Here is a 23,274-nt window from a genome sequence, read left to right as displayed (position 1 = left end):
TTTTTTTTGGTTTTTCAAGACAGGGTTTCTTTGTATAGCCTTGGCTGTCCTGGAACTCACTCTGTAGAGCAGGCTGGCCTCGAACTCAGAAATACGCCTGCCTCTGCCTCCCAAGTGCTGGGATTAAAAGTGTGAGCTACCACCGCCCAGCTAAAACAATTTTAAATGAAAGAGGATGTTTAAAAGAGAGGCTAGAGCGGTGGTTCTCAACCTATGAATCACGATCAACTTGGAGGTAAAATGACCCTTTCACAGAGGTCACCTATCAGATATTTGCAATTTATAATGGTAGAAAAATTACACTTATGAAGTAGCAATGAAAATAATTTTATGCTTGGGGAATCATCACAACATGAAGAACTATATTAAAGGGTTGTGGCCTCAGGAAGGTTGAGAACCACTGGGCTAGGAAAGCTACCTCAGCAGTTAAGAGCACTGGCTGCCCTTGTAGCACACTTGGCAGCCTCCAGAACCCACTTCAGAACCTACATGGCAGCTTGTAATCACCTGTAACTCCAGTTCCCAGGGATCCAATGCCCTCTTCTGTACCCATGGGCTTTGCATGTGCATGCTGCACAAACATACATGAGGGCAAGATACTCCAACATATAAAATTAAAAATAGAAGAAAAGTGTTTAGCAGACTGAAAGATCCAGGGGCCATGGGAACAGAACATATTGGCTCCTAACCCCAAAGTGCCTGAGTTAACAGAGAACAGATAGATAGTGTTAAGATTTTTAAGCACAAGAGTGTCCTATGCATAAGCCAGTGGTCCAATGTTTGTCTTTGGTGATACTACTGAAAAGCAGCTCAGTGAGAACATGTATCTGTCCCTTATGTGGTGTGTGGCCCATTGTAGACATCTGTGGTGGTTTAAATAGGTTTGGCTCCCACTGACTCTCATGTTTGAATGTTGGGCCCACAGGGAGTGGCACTATTAGGAGGTGTGACCTTGTTGAAGGAAGTGTGTCACTGTAGGGGTGGGCTTTGAGGGCTCCTATGCTCGAGCTCTGCCCAGTATAGAATTCCAGACTCTGCCTGGCTGCCTGCAGTAGACAGTCCTCTTCTGCTGCCTTCAGATCAAGATGGAGAGCTCTTGGCTCCGCCAGCACCATGCCTGCCTGCCTGCTGCCATGTTTCCTGCTATGAGGATAATGGACTAAATGTCTGAAACTGTAAATGTTGTCCTTTATATAAGAGTTTCTTTGGTCATGGTGTCTCTTCACAGCAATAAAACCCTAAGTCAGAAGTTAAATGCATTTTGCATTATGTTATGGCTGCAAGCCTATAGGAGCTAGGGCGTGGAATGGGGTAGTTTGAATAGGTATTGTCCCCACAGATTCATATATTTGAATGTTTGGTCATAGGGAGTGGCACTATTAGGAGGTGTGGCCTGGTTGGAGTAGGTGTGGCCTCGTTGGAGGAAGTATATCATTATCAATGTCAATATATTTTCAATGTACTTGGATTTTTGGACCGATGGACACATGGGCCACAATCACAGTCCTTTAGTTACCCTGAAGACTACTTGCAGAAAACTGATCTCCTGAACCCCTGTCTTAGGAAACCAGCCTACATGTGTCATGCTGTCTTAATACTAAATACCTTTTAAGCCACTTGTCCCTCCTCAGGACTAGCTGCCAATCCTACCCTCTGCATTTGAGCCTCTGGCTCTCTCTGAGCGTTACTTTACTGCCAGCATTAAGGCCTTTGGTAATTCTCTTCTGGACTCCTATACCATGTCCAAACCTCCAGTCAGCATCACCCCTTACAGCCCCGCTCCCCTCACCAGTGATAGGAGGATCTTTAAACACAAGTTGAGGAGACTAAGACAGTTGGTAAAGTGCTTCTTCAGCACGTGTGAGGAACTGAGTTAGGAACCCCAGCCCTGCATAAGGGAGGCAGAGACTGCCTGATGTTGAAGTGTGTCTGGCCAAAACTGTGAATTCAGTGAGGGGCCCTGTCTCAAAACATAAGGCAATTAAGAAAGACACCCAATATGAATCTCTGGCCTCCAGAGATGTGTGCACACAAGTACCTGCACGCAACACATCCACACATACACACAACACATCCATACACCCACATGGATGTATAGATCTACGATACACACATCAGAACTCCATAAGGAACCAGGTCACTACTGTTACCAACCTGCTCTCTCTCCTACTCAAGAATGGCCAGTGGCTCCCTGGAGGCTTCATGACCAAGCCCAAACACTGGTGTGTCCAGCCTTCACAGTCCTGTCCATCCTGCCTCTCCGTCTGAGGCTAGCCAGCACCTCTCCCTACCCCCACTTGAGTCTGTGTCCCCTTGGCACTTGCTCTGAACTGCTTCCTGGGGTCATGGTTTGGATAAGGCTTGTTTTCACTGAAACTCAACTTGAGGTTGTAGTATAGTAAGGCTGAGAGGCAGTGGGGCCTTTGAGGGACCCTTGGATTGGAAGAGACCCACCTCCATGAAGGATCAATGTAGCTTAATCACAAGTGAGTTCATGTCCATGGGGGGTTGTTACAGAGCAAGCTCAACTTCTCTGATTCGCTCTTGTTTCCTCTGTCAGACACATGCTTCCTTCAGTACACCTGCTTCTCCCCTTTGTGTCTTAGCCATGCTGTGGCACGGTGTGAGGCTGAACCTGTGCCCTGTTCTTGGACCCCAGTGAAATAAATCTCTTTTCTTTCTATAAATTGATCAACTCTACGGGTTTTGATACAGCAACAGAAATTAGACAGAGACCCCTGGGCTTCCTCTGCTGCCTGGAATGTTTGTCCTTTATCTTCTCTGTTTCCCTGTGTTCTTCTGAACTCTGCTCTAACATCACACAAACCTAAGGCACTTGCTCTAAATGCTTCTGGCCCATTAAGAACTGAATGTCTTTCTGTCTGTATGCCTTGGTGCTGAGTCCATCACAAAGCATCCTGCTTCTGTGTCCTCCTTACTACGTGCCCGGTTCATGAAATTCTATATTTTGTTATTTGTTGTATCTCATATCTCCTCTCCTGTCTATGACAAAATAAATGTGTGTTGCATTAATATATTTTTAAAATTTTATCACATTAATTTATAGAAGTAGATACACATGTAGCATGGTGCATGTATAGAAAGCCAGAAAATAACTTTAGAACGGCATATGGGTACCAGGAGTCAAACTCCGACCCTTACACACTGATCCATGCCTCCAGCCCCATATTAATATTGTTTCATACCAAGCATGCAGTTCAGCTTTAGCCTCTCAGAAGTATATTTCTCACCATATCAGGGTTTTGACCAACCGTATGACCAGTCCAGAGGATTAACTAGGGATTAAAGTGTGGCCTATGACTCCAGAAAAAAATATTAAATTAGATATGAGGGGAACCCCTTTTTGAGCCAAAAGTCAAACCTGAACTAACAGATATGACTGAGTGTTTTCCTTGGTAGCTCGTATAAATGCATAAAGCCTACAGTAGCTCTATGCTAGGCAGGTCTGTCACTTTTGCCCTATCACACCAGCTGATGGCTATGAAATAGCAGTGGCTAACAGAGAGCAGGCTCATCTTATTCATCTTCTCTACCATCCTGCGAAGCAGATCTTCTTCGTTTGCTGTTTTACAGCTGAGGAGAATGAGATTAAAAAGCTCAAACATGCTGTCAAAGGTCGCACGGCTGCCTGCACATGGGTAATCCAGTTGGTCCTATTATTCCTCCGTGCTGACCTAGTCCTGGCCTTTTAACCTCATTAGATCATCAAAAGAGCCACTTTGGGGCAAAAATAGCCATGGCTTCCGGAAATTTTTATTAAAACTCTAAATCTCAGGGCAATAAACTTTCAGAAGTCATGATTCAGACCAGCCTGATACTTGAAAAACACTCTCGAAGGGCCAGTCACCCACTGCTGGGAAGGAATGCCGGACCCTGGAGTTTAGCACCACCTGTGTTCACCCCTTACATGGTCTCTAAGTCATCACTGCTGAAAGGCTCTGTCCTTCCATTCCTCTGAGGAGTCCTCTCCTTCAGGTTCTAGTAGTTCCATAGTTGTCAACAGTTTTCATAGCATCTGGAGCAGTATTTCTCCACTGGCCATAAGCATAATGATCATCTGGACACTCATAAAAGCACATGCTCTGGACTGTTCTCCACAGCTGTCAGAGTCTACAAATCAAATGCTGGAAACAGCATTTCAGCCTGTTCCCTCGGGGATTCCAACAGATGCTAACACCTGAGAATGAGAGGAGAAGCCCTGGTCCTGTAACCAGCAGCATCAGCAGCTTGTTAGAGAATGAAGATTCAGGGGAGGCACCCTGTGAAGGACTAAGCAAGAGATCCTCGAGTGATACGCATATACGCATTTCTGTACAGACAACCAGTGATGTGGGACTGTGCTATGTCCCCATTTTTTCCTGTTGTTGCATATACAGGAAATGAAAACCCTTCTGTGACACAGTGGTGGTACAGGTTAAAACCACCCCAGAACACAGGTCTCAGCCTGCCCCATACCTTATGCCACCCCAGAGACCGAAATGGCAATTATTCAACACACTGATGCAGTGGAGCGGCTGAAAAGCATTGGCCTAAAGGACTCCCCACACTGCTCAAGGGCTTTATGAAGCACAATGCCCCACCCTTCCTTACCCATCATGAAGTCTCATGAAGACCAGCAGTCCGAAAGGCTGCTGCCCAATCAGCCAGATTTCAGCACTCTTTACAGGGGAGAAGAATGCAATAGGGTGTTTAAGTTCTACATAAACTACTGGAGAAATGCAGAGAGCATGTCTACCATGCTGATGAAATCAGTCACTATGCCCAGGAAGAAGCAAGAGCCTCCATCCTCTGAAGGATGCTCTTTCTCCATGGTCCACGGAGCTGAGGATTAGTAACAGCCAAGGAGGCTTCCTCCATCCTGAGTGCCAAGAAGAATGTGATTTGGTTTAATCCTTTCGTAGCAAAATCTGTCCGCCTGTAAACTGGACAGGTGTCCCCTCTCTTAGCCAGCTCTGCTAATGGGGTGACAGTTGGGGTGGGAGGAATGGAGTACCAAAGGGACACTTCCTGCTGAGACTTTCTGAGCAAGCCACAGAGTGTCAGGGACACCACCTGACTCTGAAAGCCTTCAGCCTAGTAAGCACCCCACTGATTGATTTTATTCTTCTCTGTCCCCTAAAGAAAACATGGAAATTTTGTAAAGCTCAGATTGGTAAGCTCCCACATTGAAGCAAATTCTCTCTAAACAAAGGGCTGCCCTGGCCTGTACCTGGGAGGACAGTGACCATTGCTTCCGAAGGACTCCCTGTTAATCTTTCTCCTTCTAAATTCAAATTAACTCTGTCACTCCATCTTCCCCACACAGAAAATAGACAAAGCATCACATACTGGTTCTGGTTCAGTGCGGAGCTTTTGAGTCTATCTGAAGACTGCACATCTTTTAAATCTCCAAAGGCTATTTGGTCCTTTTGACCCAGAAGGGAGCTCTGCACGGATGTTGAAGGAACAGTAAGCAGGGCATTCTGTCATTTGCCACCTCAAGCTGCCTTTCCACAGGAAGCCCCCCTTGAGGCAGCTCTGGAGCATAGCATGCCTTTCTCGCTCTAACCAGGACCCTCAGGGTACAATTAACAGTTCACCCAGAGTCCATGCTGTCTAAGATATGAGCAGATTTTCTAATGAGAACATGTTGGTGAAATTTTTTTGTTCCTTAATAATCTGATGGACGAGCATTGCAATGTAAGAACAGGGACTTCAGGGGCTCTGGGCCTCAGGGGCCAAAGAGCAGAGCTATTTCTCAGGACTAGTTCAGGTGTAGGCTATTGATCCAAAATGTCTCTCTCCTCCATGATCCAGAATGAAGAACAAGCTGTGGTACTTCGAATTTGGTACCTCGGAAACCTTTGCAGCCACCTGCAAGAAACTCCATGACCACATAGAGCTGGAGGTAAGCGAGCTCCCGTGTGGAAAGGCTGCTCCTATTGTGACCGTTCCTAGAGCTGTCCCATACTCACCCTCAGGATATGTCCTCTTGAGTCTTTCAGAAATGACCCAAAGTCTAGCCTATGTCATGTGGAGCATCCTGCCCTCACAGGTCTACACAACATCCCTCAGAGGGCTTCGATTGTTGTTCGTAACTTGTGCAAGTGAATCCTTGGGGTTCTGGGATCCTTACAGCCATAGTCCTTCTGACCCTCAACCATGCTTTTCCACTGAAAGAAGTAAAGACTGTTGTTGACCACCTAACATGGGAGGGGAGGTGCCTGTGGGTGGGGAGCTGACCGGGCATCGTTCCTCCCAGCTGCCACAGGAGCTGGCTAACAAGTGCCTGGGCCCAGTCCTGTGGGTGTGTAGCCTGGACAGTGACAACAGTTCCCTCGGGGCGGAAAAGCTCTTTTGCTACCATCTTGACATGTTGAACAGTTTTTCTTTTTCCTTTCTTTTTTTAAACAATATGCATTCTTTTCTAAATTTTACTTATTTTTGTGTATATGAATGTTTTGGCACATGATTCCATGTAAACCACATGTGTCTCTGGTGTTCATGGAGGTTAGAAGAGGGCTAGAGATTCCCTGGAACTAGAGTTAGAAATGGTCATGAGCCACCAGGTGGGTGCTGGGTATAGAACCTGGGTCCACTGCAAGAGCAGTTCAGTGTGCTCAGCCACTAAGCCATCCTTCCAGCCCCTTGAACTACTTTTTTTTTTTTAAACAAAGAGCTGTGCAGTGTCAGTTTGAACTGGGCCCACAATTATGCAGCTCATCCTGTTGGTGCACTCTGTTTTCCCGAGACTTTCAGCACTTGTAGCAGCCTGCCTCAGACCGTTTGCCTGTTGGCGCCCCTTGCCTACTTCCTGCCCTACTTCTGCAGAGCAGCGCTCCTCAAGTCTTCTCACTGGCTAGGAGCATGTCTCTTGCCTGTTAGAGACCCAGTTTCTATGCACACCTGTGTCTTCACTTGTTGGACTTCAGTCTATGGATTCTTTGCTAATGATCCCACCTTCTCGTGGAATTTGGGCCTTTACTCTTGAAAAAAAAAAAAAAAACATATTCAGGCATGTGAGAAAATCTCCTATCATCTGCTCCCCTCAACTCCCACCCCCAAAAATCTGGTCTAGAACCTTCTGTGACACCCTCACAGAAGATCCTCAAATGAAGCTGGGTCACTCCTCTGATAGGAGAATTAAGCCTGTGGCAGAGGAAGACCCTGCTCACAGAGTGTTCACAAACAAAACACAAAGCCAGAGGTTCCATAAGGAACCACTTGACTCATCTGCAGGCCTCTCCTTTTGGTTGCTGGGTTACTGACACCTCTGTGGGAGGCACCTCTGTGCCAGCTTGGCCACAGGACCGAGGTCCAAAGGCCAAGAGCCTGTGTCTCCAGGTGATAAATGGCAGAGACCACCACCTACATACACCTGGGAGCAGCTGAGCTGCCAGCTCTCCTAATTTACACATAAATACGCTGCCTGGGAGCTGGAGCTGAAGCAGCTGAGTGTGGTAAACAGATCTGTATGCACTCTCCCTCTTGGCACTGTCCTCTGCTGGGGTCTTTTTAAATATCCCGAAAGTGAGGGACTGCCCTGCCTAACCATGGCCAGCTGCAGGCCCACAGCGAGTCCTTGTTCTCCCTGCAGCTGGCCTTGACACTGTGCCCAGAATACAGCAGCTCTGCTCCCCTGCCTCTTTGGCCCGCCCCACTGGCTCCACGCTGGCCATGCCCAACAGTCCCCTTGGGGTCGAGGACACAGCCACACTTCCTCAACCACACAGGGAGCTGGTGGCAAATGGCAGTGGTGCTTCAGGAAGGGTGGGCAGTCATGCTGTGTATTGCTGTGAGCTTTAAGAAGCGCTTCCTGTCTTTCTTATCTCTTAATAACTCCTCTTTTCAGCGTTTATTCATGAGAGTTAGCTTTTGGAGTCGGGGCTAGGATGATGTGTGACAGTGGGTTGGTTGACAGTGGACTAGGACAGGCACCATTTCTACATCCAGAGGACAGGGGTGGGTAGTACCAGGTGGTGTGACTAAGAGAAGACTCTGAAAGACAGAGGGGCAGGCAGGGGAGTGCCAGGTGAAGGTAGGCAGGAGAGTGACAGATCTCAGGAGGGAGCCTCCGGATGAACATGGAAGCCAGCCTTCCATGTGTGGCCACTTCACACCACAGCCTGCAAAGGCAGCACAGGATTCACCAGCTCCTGGTCAGCCAACCCAGAAGGACGCCATTCAGACACTACTGTTCTTCACTGTGTCCTAAGCTGCAATAGCAGGGAGTCATCCCCACCGTGTAGAAACACAAGCTGAGGGGTGTGTGTGTGTGTGTGTGTGTGTGTGTGTGTGTGTGAAGGGACAGGGTGAGTCAGTGCTTCAACTGCCTGCCATAACACCTGTGACTGATCAGAGAACCCAGGGAGACAAGTACTATTACACTTTCAAAATAAGGCTGAGACGCATCTAGTAACTGGGAAGAGGAGATTCCAGGTGTTCTGCAGTGAGGGGAGCTTAGAAACTTGTAAATAAATTTATCCACCAGGTGTTAAAACTCAGCAATTCCTCCAGCTTCAGTGTCTTTCTTCCTCCTTCCTGGTGTGTGTGTGTGTGTGTGTGTGTGTGTGTGTGTGTGTGTGTGTGTGTATGTGTGTGTTTATGTATTTGTATATGCGTGTGTATAAGTCAGTTTTGTGTGTATGAATATGTGTGCATTCAAGTGTATATGTGTAAATTGTGTGAATGAATGTGTGTACACATTTGTGTACATGTATTGTATACAGCATCTTTTTGTGTATGCCTATATCCATGTATGTGTATATGTGTGTAGGTATGTATGTATTTGTATGTGTATGTGTGTAATGTGTGTGCTGGTATGTGTATGTGTAATGTGTATGTTGGTATATGTATGTGTATAAGCATGTATGTATGTGTATAAGCATGTGTGCATGTGTATGTGTGTGTGCTGGTATATGTTTTAACATGTTTGTATGTGTATGTGTGTGTGTTGGGTATGGGAATATGAAGCTCCATCTCAGTTCAGGCAGCTATGGCGCCCTGCTGAGAAGTGCTAGGCACAATCCTAGCACCCACCTGAGGAAGGAAGGATTTGGTACAAGAAAAAGCAGACTGAGCAGAAGTTTACAGAAGTTTTTCTTACACAGTACCTCATTTCTCTTGGCCTACAGAACACACAGAGGTGCATATTCATGCTCTTAACTGGAGGATGAGGAAATCTGAAGCTGAGGATTTAGCACTGAGAAAAGGCACAGTGCAGAGGGCACAGGGCAGATAGTAGAGTTTGGGAAAAACTGAGAGTGACAGTGAGCAGGCTAGCCCCACTGGTGGTGAGAGCCTGAGTTCTCATATCAGGCAGTGGACATATGGAATCCCTGAGCTGGGAGCAGAGGCAGGGCTTGCTGTCCCTCAAGTCTTAGCTCCAGGTTCAGTGACAGTGTCAGTCTCAGAAAGTAAGGTAGAGCTGGGCAGTGGTGGCACACGCCTTTGATCCCAGAGGCAGATTTCTGAGTTCGAGGCCAGCCCGGTCTACAGAGTGAGTTCTGGGATAGCCAGGGCTATACAGAGAAACCCTGTCTCAAAAACAAAAACAAAAACAAAAACAAGCCCGCAACAACAAAAAGGCAGAGAGCGATTGTAGAGGAACAGAAAATCTCTAGCCTATACACATGCACACACATACTTACATACATTCACAGGCACACATCTGTGTAAAACTTCACATGCAACACACACACAAAGTCACAAACACATACATGTGCACAGGCACAAATATTCAGGCAAAACTGCATTGTTACACACACGCATTTGTATACACACACACACACACACAAAATTGAATGGCTAACATTAAAGGCTAATTTTTTTTTTCAGGTAAAAGTTCCATTGAATGACATAGACATGGGCCTCTTTCTTTCAAATTGATGACCAGCTGAGAAGAAATAGGAAACTTGGTCCCATCTCTGATGTAAAGTTCATGGCCCACATGAATAAAGAGAATAGTCCACAGAACACACAAAGCTTGTTAAATGCCCACTTTGCTAGTGCTGAAAAACCAGAGGCAAAAACCCTCAGTAAACTACAGGAGTCAGAGCCCAGTGGATCCTGTTTGCACAGCCTAGCCCAGTGCAGTGCCTCAGGCAGGAGAGGTACCCTCCCTCCCCACCCACACCCACAAGTATTCGAGGTTCACGTGAGGAACACATGAGGAAACTTAATTGAGATTCACTGGATTGTTCTGTATTTGGGCTCAGTGACTTTCTAGCTGGATGTCCCTGCCTCAATATCTTTTTTATCCATTAAAAAAGAGGTTCGGGAAGGCAGCCTAGCTCCCAAGGAAATTAGTTATGTTCCCAGGATTTAATGCTAAGTCTCACAGAATCTACAAAGCAGCCCCATTCAGAAAGTGTCCTAATTACCTTTTACAGCAGGAAGGCAGGCTGAAGAGACTGTTGGATTTTACCACAGCCTGGCTGGTCTGACTCAGGCTTGAGTCAGGATTTACCTGGGAGCTTGAGAGCAGTCTGTGTCCTATCTGCTGATTGTTTGGCATTTTGTCCATTTTGCTATTTCAGATAAATTTAAGAACAGGCACAAAGCGATTTGCTTACCACAAGGGAGCAGTAAGAAATATATGGCAAATGCTCTTTAGGGTGTTCCATTTAAGGGAACCGTAGGCCCGTACCTGAACAGGGTATTCAACGAGGCTGCTTGTCAGTGCAGTCCGGGATGACTAGGCCAGCCCTGTCTATGGCAGTCTCTCAGAGCTGGCTGCCAAGATGCCCTTTATGTTTGTCCTAACCTGACTTCACCTGACTGGAGCAGGGGGGAGTAGGGAGCAGCATTTAGTCACTGCTCCCACCTTAGGCCCAGAATAGCCTTGCCAAGGATCTTAAAGGTTTTTCCAAGTTAGGTGGGGCAAAGCAGGCAGGCTTCAAGTAGAGGAATCATCTTCCATTCTGGGGAAATATTTCATTTTCCAGGTTAAAAATAAGAAACCCCCCAAGTTGTTGGTATTTTAATCTAATTTTTAAGATAGTGTTCAAAAAAAAAAAAAAAAAGGCTACTGCTTCCACTAATATGGACCCAGATGGGAAGGTCATTCAAATCTGGAAGCTGCTCAGAACAGTTACCCAGAGTATGGGTGGGGTGGGGGGGTCTGTACATCAGTTACCTTCTTTCATTAAGGATTTAGGAAAATACAAGGAGGTATTAAGAACATAGATCTATTTCCTTCTCATTCAGTATTTATCAAATATTGCAACATCGCTTTAGTTTTTGATCAAAGAAATAAATTATAGGTAAAACAGAAGTCCCCACAGTCTACCTTCTTCCTTTCACACACACACACAGAGGGAGAGAGAGAGGGGCATGCAAACACCACAGCATTTTGAGATCACTTCTAGACAAAATGGAGCTGGTTAGCTCTTTGGGTGATTTGGCTTTGAGGTTTTGTTTTATTTGCCTTTGTTGAGTTTTGTGTTTGTGTTTTAAGAGTCTTGCTGTATAGGCTGCTTAGGCTGGCTTCAAAACCACAGTCCCCCTGCCTCAGCCCCACCTTCCATACTATCATTCTAAGATTATCAGTCTGTGCTGTAATACCCCACTACTTCCATACATTTAACTGTTCTCTAGTGCTCCATACACGCCCAGCCCATTGTTGGTCATGAGGTCATGAAGCTAGAGTGAAGGCAAGACAATAGGAATTTACGTGGTAACCACCCGAGGGAGTAGTCTGGAAGTGTCTATGGTCCCTCTGACCCAGCAGGTGCCTCTCCATCTGCTCCTGAAGAACTTGCTGTGCCCAAGCTTGAGCATGGGGGTGCCATGCAGTATCTTTACTACAAGAAAATGAAACTGACCCAGATGGGTATTATAAAAAGACAATGTGGAAGAGAACGCTAAGTGCCACTGACTTATATACTTTAACATGATTATTTGTACATACAGTTAACATCCATTAAAGTGTTTAAGCCTCTTTCAACTAAAAATAAAAAAGGGGGAGTTTTCAGGGCCTTGTGCTAGCAACATCATCCAACGTAGTAGATGGCTGGGATCTTGCCTATAAAAATTCTAAATTCTCAGAGCACAGCTTCCTCTCTCTCTCTGTCTCTCTCTCTGTCTCTGTCTCTCTCTGTCTCTGTCTCTCTCTGTCTTTCTGTCTCTCTCTCTCTGTCTCTCTCTCTGTCTCTCTCTCTCTGTGTGTGTGTGTGTGTGTAAAGAAGCTTCATAACATGGGGCATGGAGAGCTGGGTGTGGTGCATACCTTTAATCCCAGCTCATGGGAGGAAGAGGCATGAAGACTAGGCCCTGAAAACTCCTGCAACTCAGGACAGCCAGGGCTACACAGAGAATCCCTGTCTTGAGAAGAACAAAACAAAACAAAACAAAACAAAAGCAGGGTGGCCAGTCTGTAATCCCAGAACTCAGAAGGCTGAGACTGGAAAATTCCTGGGGAGAAACAAGTCTATTCACACCCCAGATAGGAAAACCACAACAGACTGAAGTACAAATAATGCAGAAGTCAAATTTGGTGAACCAATGAATTTTACTGGAGTTCCTTACATGAATTTGGGTGAGGGGCTGTTTACAGGAGCAGAAATTAATCAAAGCCAGCTTCCTCACCAAAGCCCACCCCAGCATAGTTGACAGCTCACAAAGCTGGGAACATGGCACATACTGCACAGCCTCCAGGGATCTCAAGAGGTTGGAGAGTGTACTTTGCAAGCACCACAGTTGGTTTAAACCCCTTCCAGGCAGCTGGTCTGGTCGTCAGGTCTCAGAGTCTTTGCTATGTTAGCTCTGCCGGTCTACCAAAGAGGGTCTTAAGACAATCTGGTCAGTTTCAGGAACTTCCTGAAACTATTTTGAGTTGTTTACCTTCCTATTTATAGAGCTTCTCCATGGGGTAGGAGGTTTCAATCTCAGAGGAAAGAAACTGTTACACACAATAGTTAAATGCCTTTACTCCCAGGCTCACCTTCACAATTCTAACCAATGCCATTATTATTCAAAAGGCTTCATATTCAAGGACTTAACAGATTAATTAGCTTGACCAAATTCAATCATCCAGTGTGGAAAGAAAGAAAGAGAGAGAGAGAAAGAGAGAGAGAGAGAGAGAGAAAGAAAGAAAGAAAGAAAGAAAGAAAGAAAGAAAGAAAGAAAGAAAGAGGGAGGGAGGGAGGAAGGGAAGAAGGGAGGAAGGGAAAGGGAAACCAACCAACCAACCATGGCTCTTGGGGGCCAACTGGATATTATCTGATCTTGCCCACCCCACTCCCAGCTGTTTTGCACACCCCCTTAATGTGGAAGGGAAGAAATCTTGAAACCCTGGTCTCTTCTGGCATGGCATGAACTTTGTTAACCTTTCAGAGCATGGAGCATATAAATGGGAAGGGCTATCCCGCCCAGCCAACCAGAGTAGATTAAATGGGCGAATCTCCATGGGAGAAGGAAGTGAGAAGAGAAAACTGCTACAAGTAAAGCCTGGGCATCTTGGGGTGAGAGTCTCCTAGTGAGTTTTCTTCCTCAATCAAGCCAATCCACCACCACCACCACCACCCCACACCCCCGCGTCCAGCTGGAGCCACAGTGTAGCCTCTTAGCCTCTTTAGGGCAGCTCTGGCCACTTCAGGCTTTCTCAGCCCATCCACCAAGTCTCAGTGACCCAGTTGAACCTTCCTTGGCTTCTTAACTGCTTTCTCCTAAAATGTGTGCTACTCTTTCCGGATTTCAAATGCCAAAATGAGAAGTGCATCAGAAAATACCAAGAAGCAAAAAAGAAAAAAGAGAAAGAGAAAGCAAGCAGTCACGTCGCTGAGCTGGCACTGGCAGTGCTGGGTCACTGAGTGGCACTGGCAGTGCTGGGTCACTGGCCTCTTTTAGTCCACGATATTGTGAAGCTTCTTGAGGACGGGATTTATTCTGTGCCCTTGTTTAAACTTCATTTTCAAACAAGGCACCATGATGCCTGCTTCCCCACCTTTTCCCTGTGCGTTGACCATAAGCCTCCTCGTGGACTCGAAAGTTGTTCCGCTGACTCAGGACAAACTGTTTTTGCTAATTCCCCTTGTGAAATCCCATTGTTTGCTCTCAGATCTGATGCAACTTCTCCTCTCCCTCAAGTGACCCTCTTCTTTTACTTCCTGCTAGCGTGCACCCTGCAGTTCGGCTGAGCCCCGTCTGTCTATATGCCTTTACTTTTCTGTTCTTTTCTGTCGCCTTTGTTATTTGTGAATTGCTTTGATTTTCCTTTGTCTTCAGATTCCTAACAATGCCGTACTTTGTGTCTTCCAAGGACTTGGGGATGACTTTTAAAGATTAAGCTTCGTGCCTACATTTTCTCAAAAAACAGCTGGGTGGTATGTAGTGTGCCTGATAGGCTGGCCCCAGGAAGTCTTAAGAGGACCAGGGCATGACTCTCATCACTGACAGCCCTGTCCCCAGCAAATTTCTGGAAGACTCTATCAGATAACCTCTGCCCCCAGAGAGCTTAGCTTTATGGCTGCCAAAGTCCCTTGGTAAAAGAATAACTTCCCCCAAGCAATGTGTCTTTCAAGGCAAGAAAGCAATGTATTAGCCTCCTTAGATATTCCAGAATACTGAAGAGCTTTTGCTCTTTCTTACCACACTCCATGATCCAGGCACTTCAGGGAAGAAAAATATTCTAATCCTTTTTATTCCCCTTTACAGCTTGACTGTCAAACAAAGAATATAATAAACAAATATGACTTATGGGCTATAGAAGAAAAATCTGTATTTCTAAAGCCAGTGAGGTTGTAGAAGGAAAAAAATGAACTCTTTAATGAAAGATAGAGACACTAACCCAGGATTGACTAAATGTCCTTATACACAAATACCTCAAGTCAATTATAATCCACAATCATAGAATTTCCATATGTCTTATTTAACCCTCACAACAGCTCTGTACCCCATGTATTATTCTTATTATTTTCATAAATTCTCATGAAAAAAATATATAATTTATTCATCATTAAATGCACAGTGGTCCATGCTTTTAAATCCTAGCAGAGAAAGGCGAATGGATCTCTGTGAGTTGGAGGCCAGTCCAGTCTACATAGCAAGTTTTAGGCCAGCTAAGGCTACACAGTGAGACCCACTTTAAAATAAAATAAAATACTCTAAGACCAGGGGAGTTTCACACTTTGGTCTGTGACACCAGCCCCACATGTCCCTCACAATGCCAGGATACCCACAGAGTGACGGCTCTATATAGCACTTGTGCTGTCCACCTAATATGCATGGGTATGTAGTTGACAAGCCCTTCAGGGCTTGGTGTGTGCATCAGACAGTGAGCTTTCTGAAGCAAGGACTTTCTTTCCATATCTGGCAGTTATCGAGCCAGCAAAGAGCCTAAGAAGAATTAATTTCTCAGTAGTGTTTTTTTTTTGACAGTAAAGTTGAATCAAAGTGTGAAAAACCTCATATTCGGTATGAACACCAATAAAAATTACCAGCGACCACCTGAAGTCACACTTTTTTGTTGGCAGCCACGAGAATCCAAGGGAGCCACCTGCTCCATTGGTAGCACAAAGAGGGAAATGGATGGCAGAGCTAACAGCCTGGCACTCAGAGAGTGGGAAGAAATCCTACACACCGCTCTGAGCTGTCCAGAGGGTCTGGACAACTGGGAACCAGGACAGGAAATGCCAGGCTCTCCCACCTCTTTCCCACCAAACTGAGTTTAAAACAGTGAGTGGGCAGGGCCAGTCCAGCAGTGAGGATACTGGGCAGTGACCCTGCCAGGCAGAAGAAAGGGCCTCCATCTGAGCCCTGCTCGTTGCCCAGAGGCCTACCTGCCCTGGAGCCCTGCCAGGGCCTAAGGCTACCAGTCTTGTTCTGCTTAATGGGGCCAGACTCTCAGAAAATCCCATCCAGTCCACTGGCCTAAGCTCTCCAGAGAGGCAGAAAGGCCTGCTAAATCTGCATCCAGAGCAAGAAAGCCCTAAAACACCAGAGTTTTTCTAAGCTTGGGGAGGTGGAGCTGTGGAGAGGAAACGGCTTTGCCCTCTGTCCAACTCTGAGGCAACCCGCCATCATGAGCTCTGAGAAGCAGTAGTTTTGTTTTGGAAACTGGCACCCAATGCAGGCTCACTCCTGGATATGAACTTGAGCCCCCGCCCCCACCCCAGCTGCAACACTCCACTTCCAGCCTCTCTGCCAATATCCCCTTTCCAGCTGCCCCTGTCAAAGGCACCATTGTGCCCTCCTGGCATAGCAACAGAGTAAGGCTAAAGAGGAAGAAAACATTTTCTGCCCATGGGATGTTCTTAAGCAGGTTGTGTGTGTATGGCTTCAATGCCACATTCCTTGAGCCCACACAATTCACCAGAACACCATCATTCCTGTCACAGATGGCAGCTTACTTTCCAGGCTAGCTAGCCCACCACAACTAGCCGTCAGAGAATGTGGAGCACACAGCTGGGATGTCAAGGCTGGGCAGAAAGAGAGATCAGTACAACATTTTTCAAAACAGCACGCAATAGCCTGCCAGAGTAAATTCTGAACTTCAAATCTCTAACTGGAAGCATTTTGTTTCAACTTACACACTTGACAAAGGAGTCATTCTGGCACATTCTAATAAGAGAGGCTCTTACCTCCTCCTCTTGATTATTGGAAGGGTAGGAAGCCCCCAAGAAGTCTGTTCATGACTAGATAGTGTGGACTTTCAGAACATTTGTCCTGATACTGAACAAGAGTTGAGTCCTGTTCCTTGCTTTTCCCTTTCCTAGTTAGAACAAAATAAATACATAGTATCTGTGGATGCATGAATGAAGTCCCCGTCGGCATCTTATCATCCTTCTCACTCCTCCACAGGACTGCCTTTCATAGGGCTAATGATATATCTTTTACATAGTATCACATTACAAAGTATCACATTAATTTACAAGGGGCTCTACATTCCTAGTTCCTATATACCTCCACTTATAGACCCATAACTCTCCTGACTACTTTTTAGAAAATGTTTATTTTATGTGTATCAGGGTTTGGTTTTTTTGTTTGTTTGTTTTTTGTTTTTTGTTTTGCCTGCAAGTTTGTATGTGTACCATGTGTGTGCAGTCCTCCTGGGGGTCAGAAGAGGGCGTCAGTTCCTGGGAACTGAAGTTACAGACAGTTGTGGGTACAGGGAACCCAACCCAGGGCCTCTATAAGAGCATCAAGTGCTCTTAAGCACAGAGCTCTCTCTCCAGCCCCTCCTGACTACTTGTCTCATAGGTATCCAAGCACAGCACTAACGGATCTCATGTACGTGCTCTTTACATTGGTCTTGATCTTGCCTCACATACAAGAGTCCTGGATGTGTGCACCACATCCTCTGACGGCTAGCTGTGGTGGGCTAGCTAGCCTAGAAAGTAAGCTGCCATCTGTGACAGGAATGGTGGTGTTCTGGTGAATTGTGTGGGCTCAAGGAATGTGGCATTGAAGCCGTACACACACAACCTGCTTAAGAACATCCCATGGGCAGAAAATGATTTCTTCCTCTTTAGCCTGAGGGAAGACAAGTACTAAACAGAAGACTGGGGAAGAAAGACCCTCCTTTCCTTCACCTAGTCAGTGAGTTCTCGGCTGCGTAATGAGCATATGAACACTGACACTGCAGAGCTAAAGGGCCTGGATTTAAAATAGATGATGAGCCTGTTCCATAAGTTGCTGAAAATGATGTTATCTATCATCTTACTGCCCACTACAGACAACAGCTCCTATAATCACATCCACTAGTCTCTCTGAACACAGGGCAAGCCATTGCCTGTACCATTTACCTACATGCCCGACTCATCTTTGTATGGAGACAGACTGCCTTCCCAAGGCTGCTCTCACCACTCAATGTGGCAGTTTCTTTCCTTGAGATACATATCGGACATTACCTCAGGGAGCATTCACTCTTGTTCCTCTCTAGGGAAAACAAATATAGTGATTCCCCTAGGCTACTTTTCTTACACTCACAGTACATTCTCTAATTCTGCAGGTAGAAAGGTCCGAGCTTCCTTTTTGGCTTGCTTGCTGGCCCATCTCTTCCCAGTTCTCCTCTCTGTAAGTCGGAGCGTTTCTGCCTTAGAACAGGACAATTGCTCTTTGGTTTTTGTTTTCCTGGAGACCTTGCTGGTAAGCAGTTAAGCAGCACCTGTCTCAGCACTGACCCGAGAAAGCATCTGGGGAACTGGGTCCTGTCTTATTTTACCTCCATCCCTGCATCTAGCAGAGAGTAAGTTTCTGCTTGTTCTTGATGACTGAGTGAGTGCCTCTGTCTTCTCCGGCTCCTCAAAGGAGCCTCCCATGCCTCTTCCTATTGGGATGTAGGGTGTGAGGTGTGAGACTTTATCCATAATCAGAAGATTTCTTTCTGCAGAATAGAGTTAACATTCGCATCTCCTCCCTGCCCTGGACATTTGAGTCACTATATTCATGTAGAGAGGTTGGGCAGATTCATCTGGGATGGAGATTTTTGTCTGTTTTCTTCGTGGAACAGCTTGTTTTCCACTTTAGGGATTTCTCCACAAGTGCTTTGGTTTCGATTCACAGGTAGTCACATTGAGCACCCAGTACGGCTTAGACATGCCTGGTTCTGTGGCGAACACAGAGCTGTGTGGAACACTGTCCTTACCACCTTCTACTGAGCTTCGTGTCTCCTGGGGGACATGTGGCAGAGTATACACCGCATCCAAGGGGGAATTGAACCAATGAAGTGCAGAGAAGGGGAGCCTTGTTTACCTGCTAGCTGCCTGGAGCAGTTTTGAGGAGCTGCTGCATCTCAGGCATCAAAGGGGCAGTCTGAACCACATGCAGCAGAAACAAAAGTAAACAGGCCCCTACTCTTCGCCCACACAGAGCAATTCAGTCTAACAGGCAGTTACTAGGCCCAACTACTTATCAACCTTAGCTGCTATCTTCTTTCTAAACCAAAGAGATCAGACCAGACAGAGGCCAGTCTTCCCCAGAGCCCTAACTATACCATCTAGGCTGCCAAGCCACTTTCAACCCTGCCTGCCCTGTCCCCACCCACCCACCCTCACCCCCCGGCCCCTGGCTTCTCCTGGCTTCTATAAGACTTGAAACTACCAAGCAAGGTTTGATGGAGCTCTTTCTTTGCCTCATGCTTGTTGGTATCCTGTTTCCTCAAAGAAGAGGCAAAGAGGGGAGGGTCACCCAGGCTCCCTTCAATACCCTAACTCAGGTCATTCAGGCTTGGTCTGATACTCTGACATGGAGCCCAGACATCAGAGGAAGCCACCTACCTCCAGTCATCACAGCTAGTCAAAGGTCAGGATGTGGTCCACCTCCATCTCAGTTCCCTCCCTCTACACTATAATTGAAAGACCTTTCCTATGGTCATTCCTATGGGCATCCGGCTGGGGAGGAGGTGAACATGGGCCCAATATTTCTCCCTCAGCAGGAGAGAGCTACTCCCTGAATTTTGTCACTCACTGGGGAAATCATCCTCAGATTGTGTCTCCAAAAAAAGAAAAAGTACAAGAAATTTGTAGTTCAAAAGAAACCCAAGAGATGTATCAACAAAATGAGGCAATGCTTTCAGACAACCAGTAATTTGAAAAAAGGGAGGGGACTGTTAAGAAAGCTAAGGAATTATGATTGCGATTGAAGGGTGATGATGATGGATTTAATTTGTAAGCCTTTATTGTTTAAAGACAAACACCACTTGCATATGAGAAGAGGAAAATCTAGGTTTGCTGCAGGACAGTTAGAAGTATGTGGGGACCCTTGAACAAGTTTGGTTGCCAGACATTACTGCTATGCTGGGTAACAAAGGAAGAAAGGGGAGGGGCACATCAGAATAAGGCAATGACAGAGTTCAGAGCCTGAAACAGGGAGCTCCACTCTACCTCCTCGCTTAGAAGTAACCCAGCCTAATGATGGGTGGAGCTTCGATACAAAACAATCTTCCTCAAACCAGAGAAAATCTGTCTGCGGGTGGTGTGGAGAATCCAGGTTAGGGATAACGCAGTCTTATAAACTGAAACAGGTCGTCAAATAAATAGACTCCTCCCCCGCAACCCCCAGGATCTGCAGAAAAGGGCCAGTAGAGCTGCAATCCCGGAGGCCTCCCCTCCCCACCTTTTCAGGTCAGAAGAGAGGGCCTGCTACAAGGTGCATGATGCTCTGCCTCCCTCCCCTCTAATGCTGTCGATCCCCTCAGTGAAGATAGGGAGCTGGGAGAGTCTAGGTTCGGCCTAGAAACGCGGAGATCCAAAGCATCCGGCTGGGGAGGAGGTGAACACAGGCATTTGCTTATAAAGGCCTGCGGCCTCTTAACCTAGTCTCTAGTTACCTACACAATGATTCTACAGCCAAAAAAAACTATACCCTCTCTGAAAAAGCCAGAACTATGGGTGCTGGGGCCACCATGGACTGCACCCAACAACTGGAGCCTGGATGCACCCAGGGGAGGGAGCAGGGCGGGCTTCGGTGGCCTGTCACACCTGCACTTGGCAGCAACACCCAAGAAGGATGATCTGGAGTCCAGCTCTGAGCCTCATGCCTGGCTGTAAACGCCTTTGTGGGTGCTGCTCAACTGCCTTTCAGAGCAGAGCCTGCCAGTCCTAGCCTAGCTCAGGGCTCCAGGCTCTCCCTGGAGCCACCCGGAAGGGGGGCCAGATGACATCATGGAACACTTGGAGGATTTAGCTCAGGAACAGGCCTCGTTGCCAGTGTTCCAGTTAGGTCTACAATGCTCCATTCCTGGCTCCACTTTTCCGAGAGACTCAGTACAGCAAGCCTTACATCTTAGGGAGTTCCAAAGGAAATAAGAGACAGTGGCTAGGAGACAGGTGTGCAGAGAGGAGCGCTAAAATGCTCTAGTCAAACTGGGAGAGCAGGGTCATGACCTGGGGGGGTAGCGGGGTAGGAGAGAAGGGTTCTTCCTGGCACAGGAAATGGGGGACTCGAATCATGTAGGAGTTAGGAATTGCCTTTGACTCACACCAAAATTTGGTCACCCCTACTCCCATTTTCAGACTACTTAAAAGCACAGAGAGATTAAGGACTAACCTAGAATCACACAGCAGTCTCAACCAGGAGTGTACTTTTCAAGGGTAGACCTCAGGGTCCTCCCCCTCTACTATTTGCCCCAGTTTACACCAGACGATGGAGAGAAGACAGTCTGTCAAGAGCAGACAGAGGACAACTGTTTTCTAGGGAGGAAGCAACAGTTACAGCTACAAAAGAGGCAGAGGATGCTTAAAACTGCAGGCAAGGAAGAAAGGTGACTGTGTGAAATACAGTTTGTCAGGGAGAGGGCTGGTGGTACATTTCTTTGGTTTTTGTGGGTGGTTGTTTTTAAAACAAATCTGGCCTAGAGACAGGATTTAATAATACTAATGTCTAAGCCCTTATAAGATAGAACGGCAGTGGAAGATTCAATTATTCAAACAACAGCTGCAAGCTGAATTTTGCTGTAAACTCAGCATCAGCTTCACTGCCTCATCTCTAGAGTGGAATCTGGCATCCAGGGCCTGTTTTGGCAACCTGCATATGCATCTGTGCAGAGCCATGCTCTGTGACCTTGAGCCAGGGCCATCACCATCCCCTGGGGTAGCAAGGGTGTCTCCCTCAGCACCAGGCTCCTCAAGAGACAAGGTAGACAAAAGCAGTCTGGTCCCCCAGGAAGTCTGGCCGGGGGTAGCTGTGACTATTATCATTTTTCTGAAAGAACGAGATATTTCAATCAACAATGAATAAATTGAGGTGCTATGGAAGTTAACTCCAACTAGGAAGGGAAGTAGCCATCTGGTCTGGGAAGAGATAAGGAAAAGGAATAATTCCAGGCTCAGAGCAGAGGAAAACTCATTTTGAAGTACAGAAAAATTTTTGGCACAGTGTTCCAGAGCCTAAGTTCCTAATTAGTAGATGCATAAGAAGGATGGGTCAGTAAAAAGACATTCCAAGATAAACTCCTAACAGATCATGAAACATGTTGAGAAGGAAAGGGGGTCTTGTTTCGAAGTCTCCGGTGACAGCATGGAGGAGGCCAGGTGGAGCCCAGGTGTTAAGGGGACTGTTCACAGCATGCAGCCATACCCAGGAGTAACTGCACAAAGTGCACCTCAGAGCCAGGCCGCGGTGGCGCATGCCTTTGATCCCAGCACTTGGGAGGCAGAGGCAGGTGGACTTCTGAGTTCCAGGCCAGCCTGGTCTACAATGTGAGTTCCAGGACAGTCAGGGCTACACAGAGAAACCCTGTCTTGAAAAACCGAAAAAAAAAAAAAAAAAGCACGCCTCAGACCTACAAGCCTGGCCACTGTGGAGGATGTTAGATAATGTTTGAAGCAAAATAACAAAAAAAGTACAAAACAAAACCTGGGAAGTAGGTAGGAAGTAGGTAGGTAGGAAGTCAGTAGGGCTCTGCCATTCGAGAAATGGTCCTCTTTTCTGTATTACTAGTGGCTCTCTGCTGGTTAGTTTTACATACTTGACACAAATTTGAAGCACCTGGGAAGAAGAGCCTTCAATAGAGAGATTGCCTCCATCAGATTGGCTCATGGCCAGGTCTGTGGGGCATTTTCTGGGCTGATGGTTGATGTAGGAGGACCCAGCACTTTGTGAGTGATATCACCCTACACAGATGGTCTGAGCTATATAAGACGACGGGCTGAATAAGCCATGGGAAGCAAGCCAGTAAGCAGCACCCCTCTATGGCCCCCAATTCAGTTCCTACTTCCAGGTTCCCGACTTGAGTTCCTGCCCTGAATTCCCTCCGTGATGGAGTCTGGGATGTGTAAGCCAAGTAAACCCTTTCCTCCCTGACTTGGTTTTGGTCAGTGTCCATCACAGCAACAAAAAGCAAACTGGGACAGGTCCCATGCTAAAGTTGCCACCATATCTAAGGAGGGACAACAAACAACTTACAAGGCTTGGAAAACTCATACCTGTTTGAGCCCAAGTTGTTAGAAGATCTTAGGTATCATTCAGAAGTCACTTTAATAAATCTAGAATACAGGAGTTTCTATCCAACGAGAAGCAAAGAGATAAGTATCACCCAGTGTCCCAAAGATAAAAGGTAGACCATGAAAACTACATATTAAGGTACTTCTGTCTAATCCCTGGAAACTAGAGTTGATGATTGGCAGCCATGCATGGGTGGTATAGCTGACTAAAGATAGAGTCTTTTATTACTTTTATTACTTTTTCGGTAAAGGTTGTCAGGGAAAGTCTCACGTGACCCTTAGCAGACTCCGTTCTGTTGAGGCAGGAAGAACACAGGATTGAGGTCTGTAGAGCTGCATTTCTATCCTGTCATCTAGATCAGATGCCCACAGGGGATTTACTTCACGGGGG

General features: G+C 46.5%; 1 protein-coding gene across 3 annotated transcripts in view; it reads left to right on the top strand.

The window, feature by feature from the left end:
- The window catches only part of Dgkg (diacylglycerol kinase gamma), a 187,292-nt gene that overhangs the window by 127,350 nt on the left and 36,668 nt on the right, over positions 1 to 23,274 (top strand). For all 3 annotated transcript variants that reach the window (XM_031363514.1, XM_031363513.1, XM_031363515.1), the window contains one exon: positions 5,818 to 5,908. In XM_031363514.1, coding sequence (XP_031219374.1) covers positions 5,818 to 5,908 — 91 coding nt within the window. The remainder of the gene's footprint in view (positions 1 to 5,817; positions 5,909 to 23,274) is intronic.

The sequence above is a fragment of the Mastomys coucha genome, unplaced genomic scaffold (genome assembly GCF_008632895.1).
Source record: "Mastomys coucha isolate ucsf_1 unplaced genomic scaffold, UCSF_Mcou_1 pScaffold12, whole genome shotgun sequence".
Lineage (NCBI taxonomy): Eukaryota > Metazoa > Chordata > Mammalia > Rodentia > Muridae > Mastomys > Mastomys coucha.
This window is presented reverse-complemented; position numbering and strand designations above follow the sequence as displayed.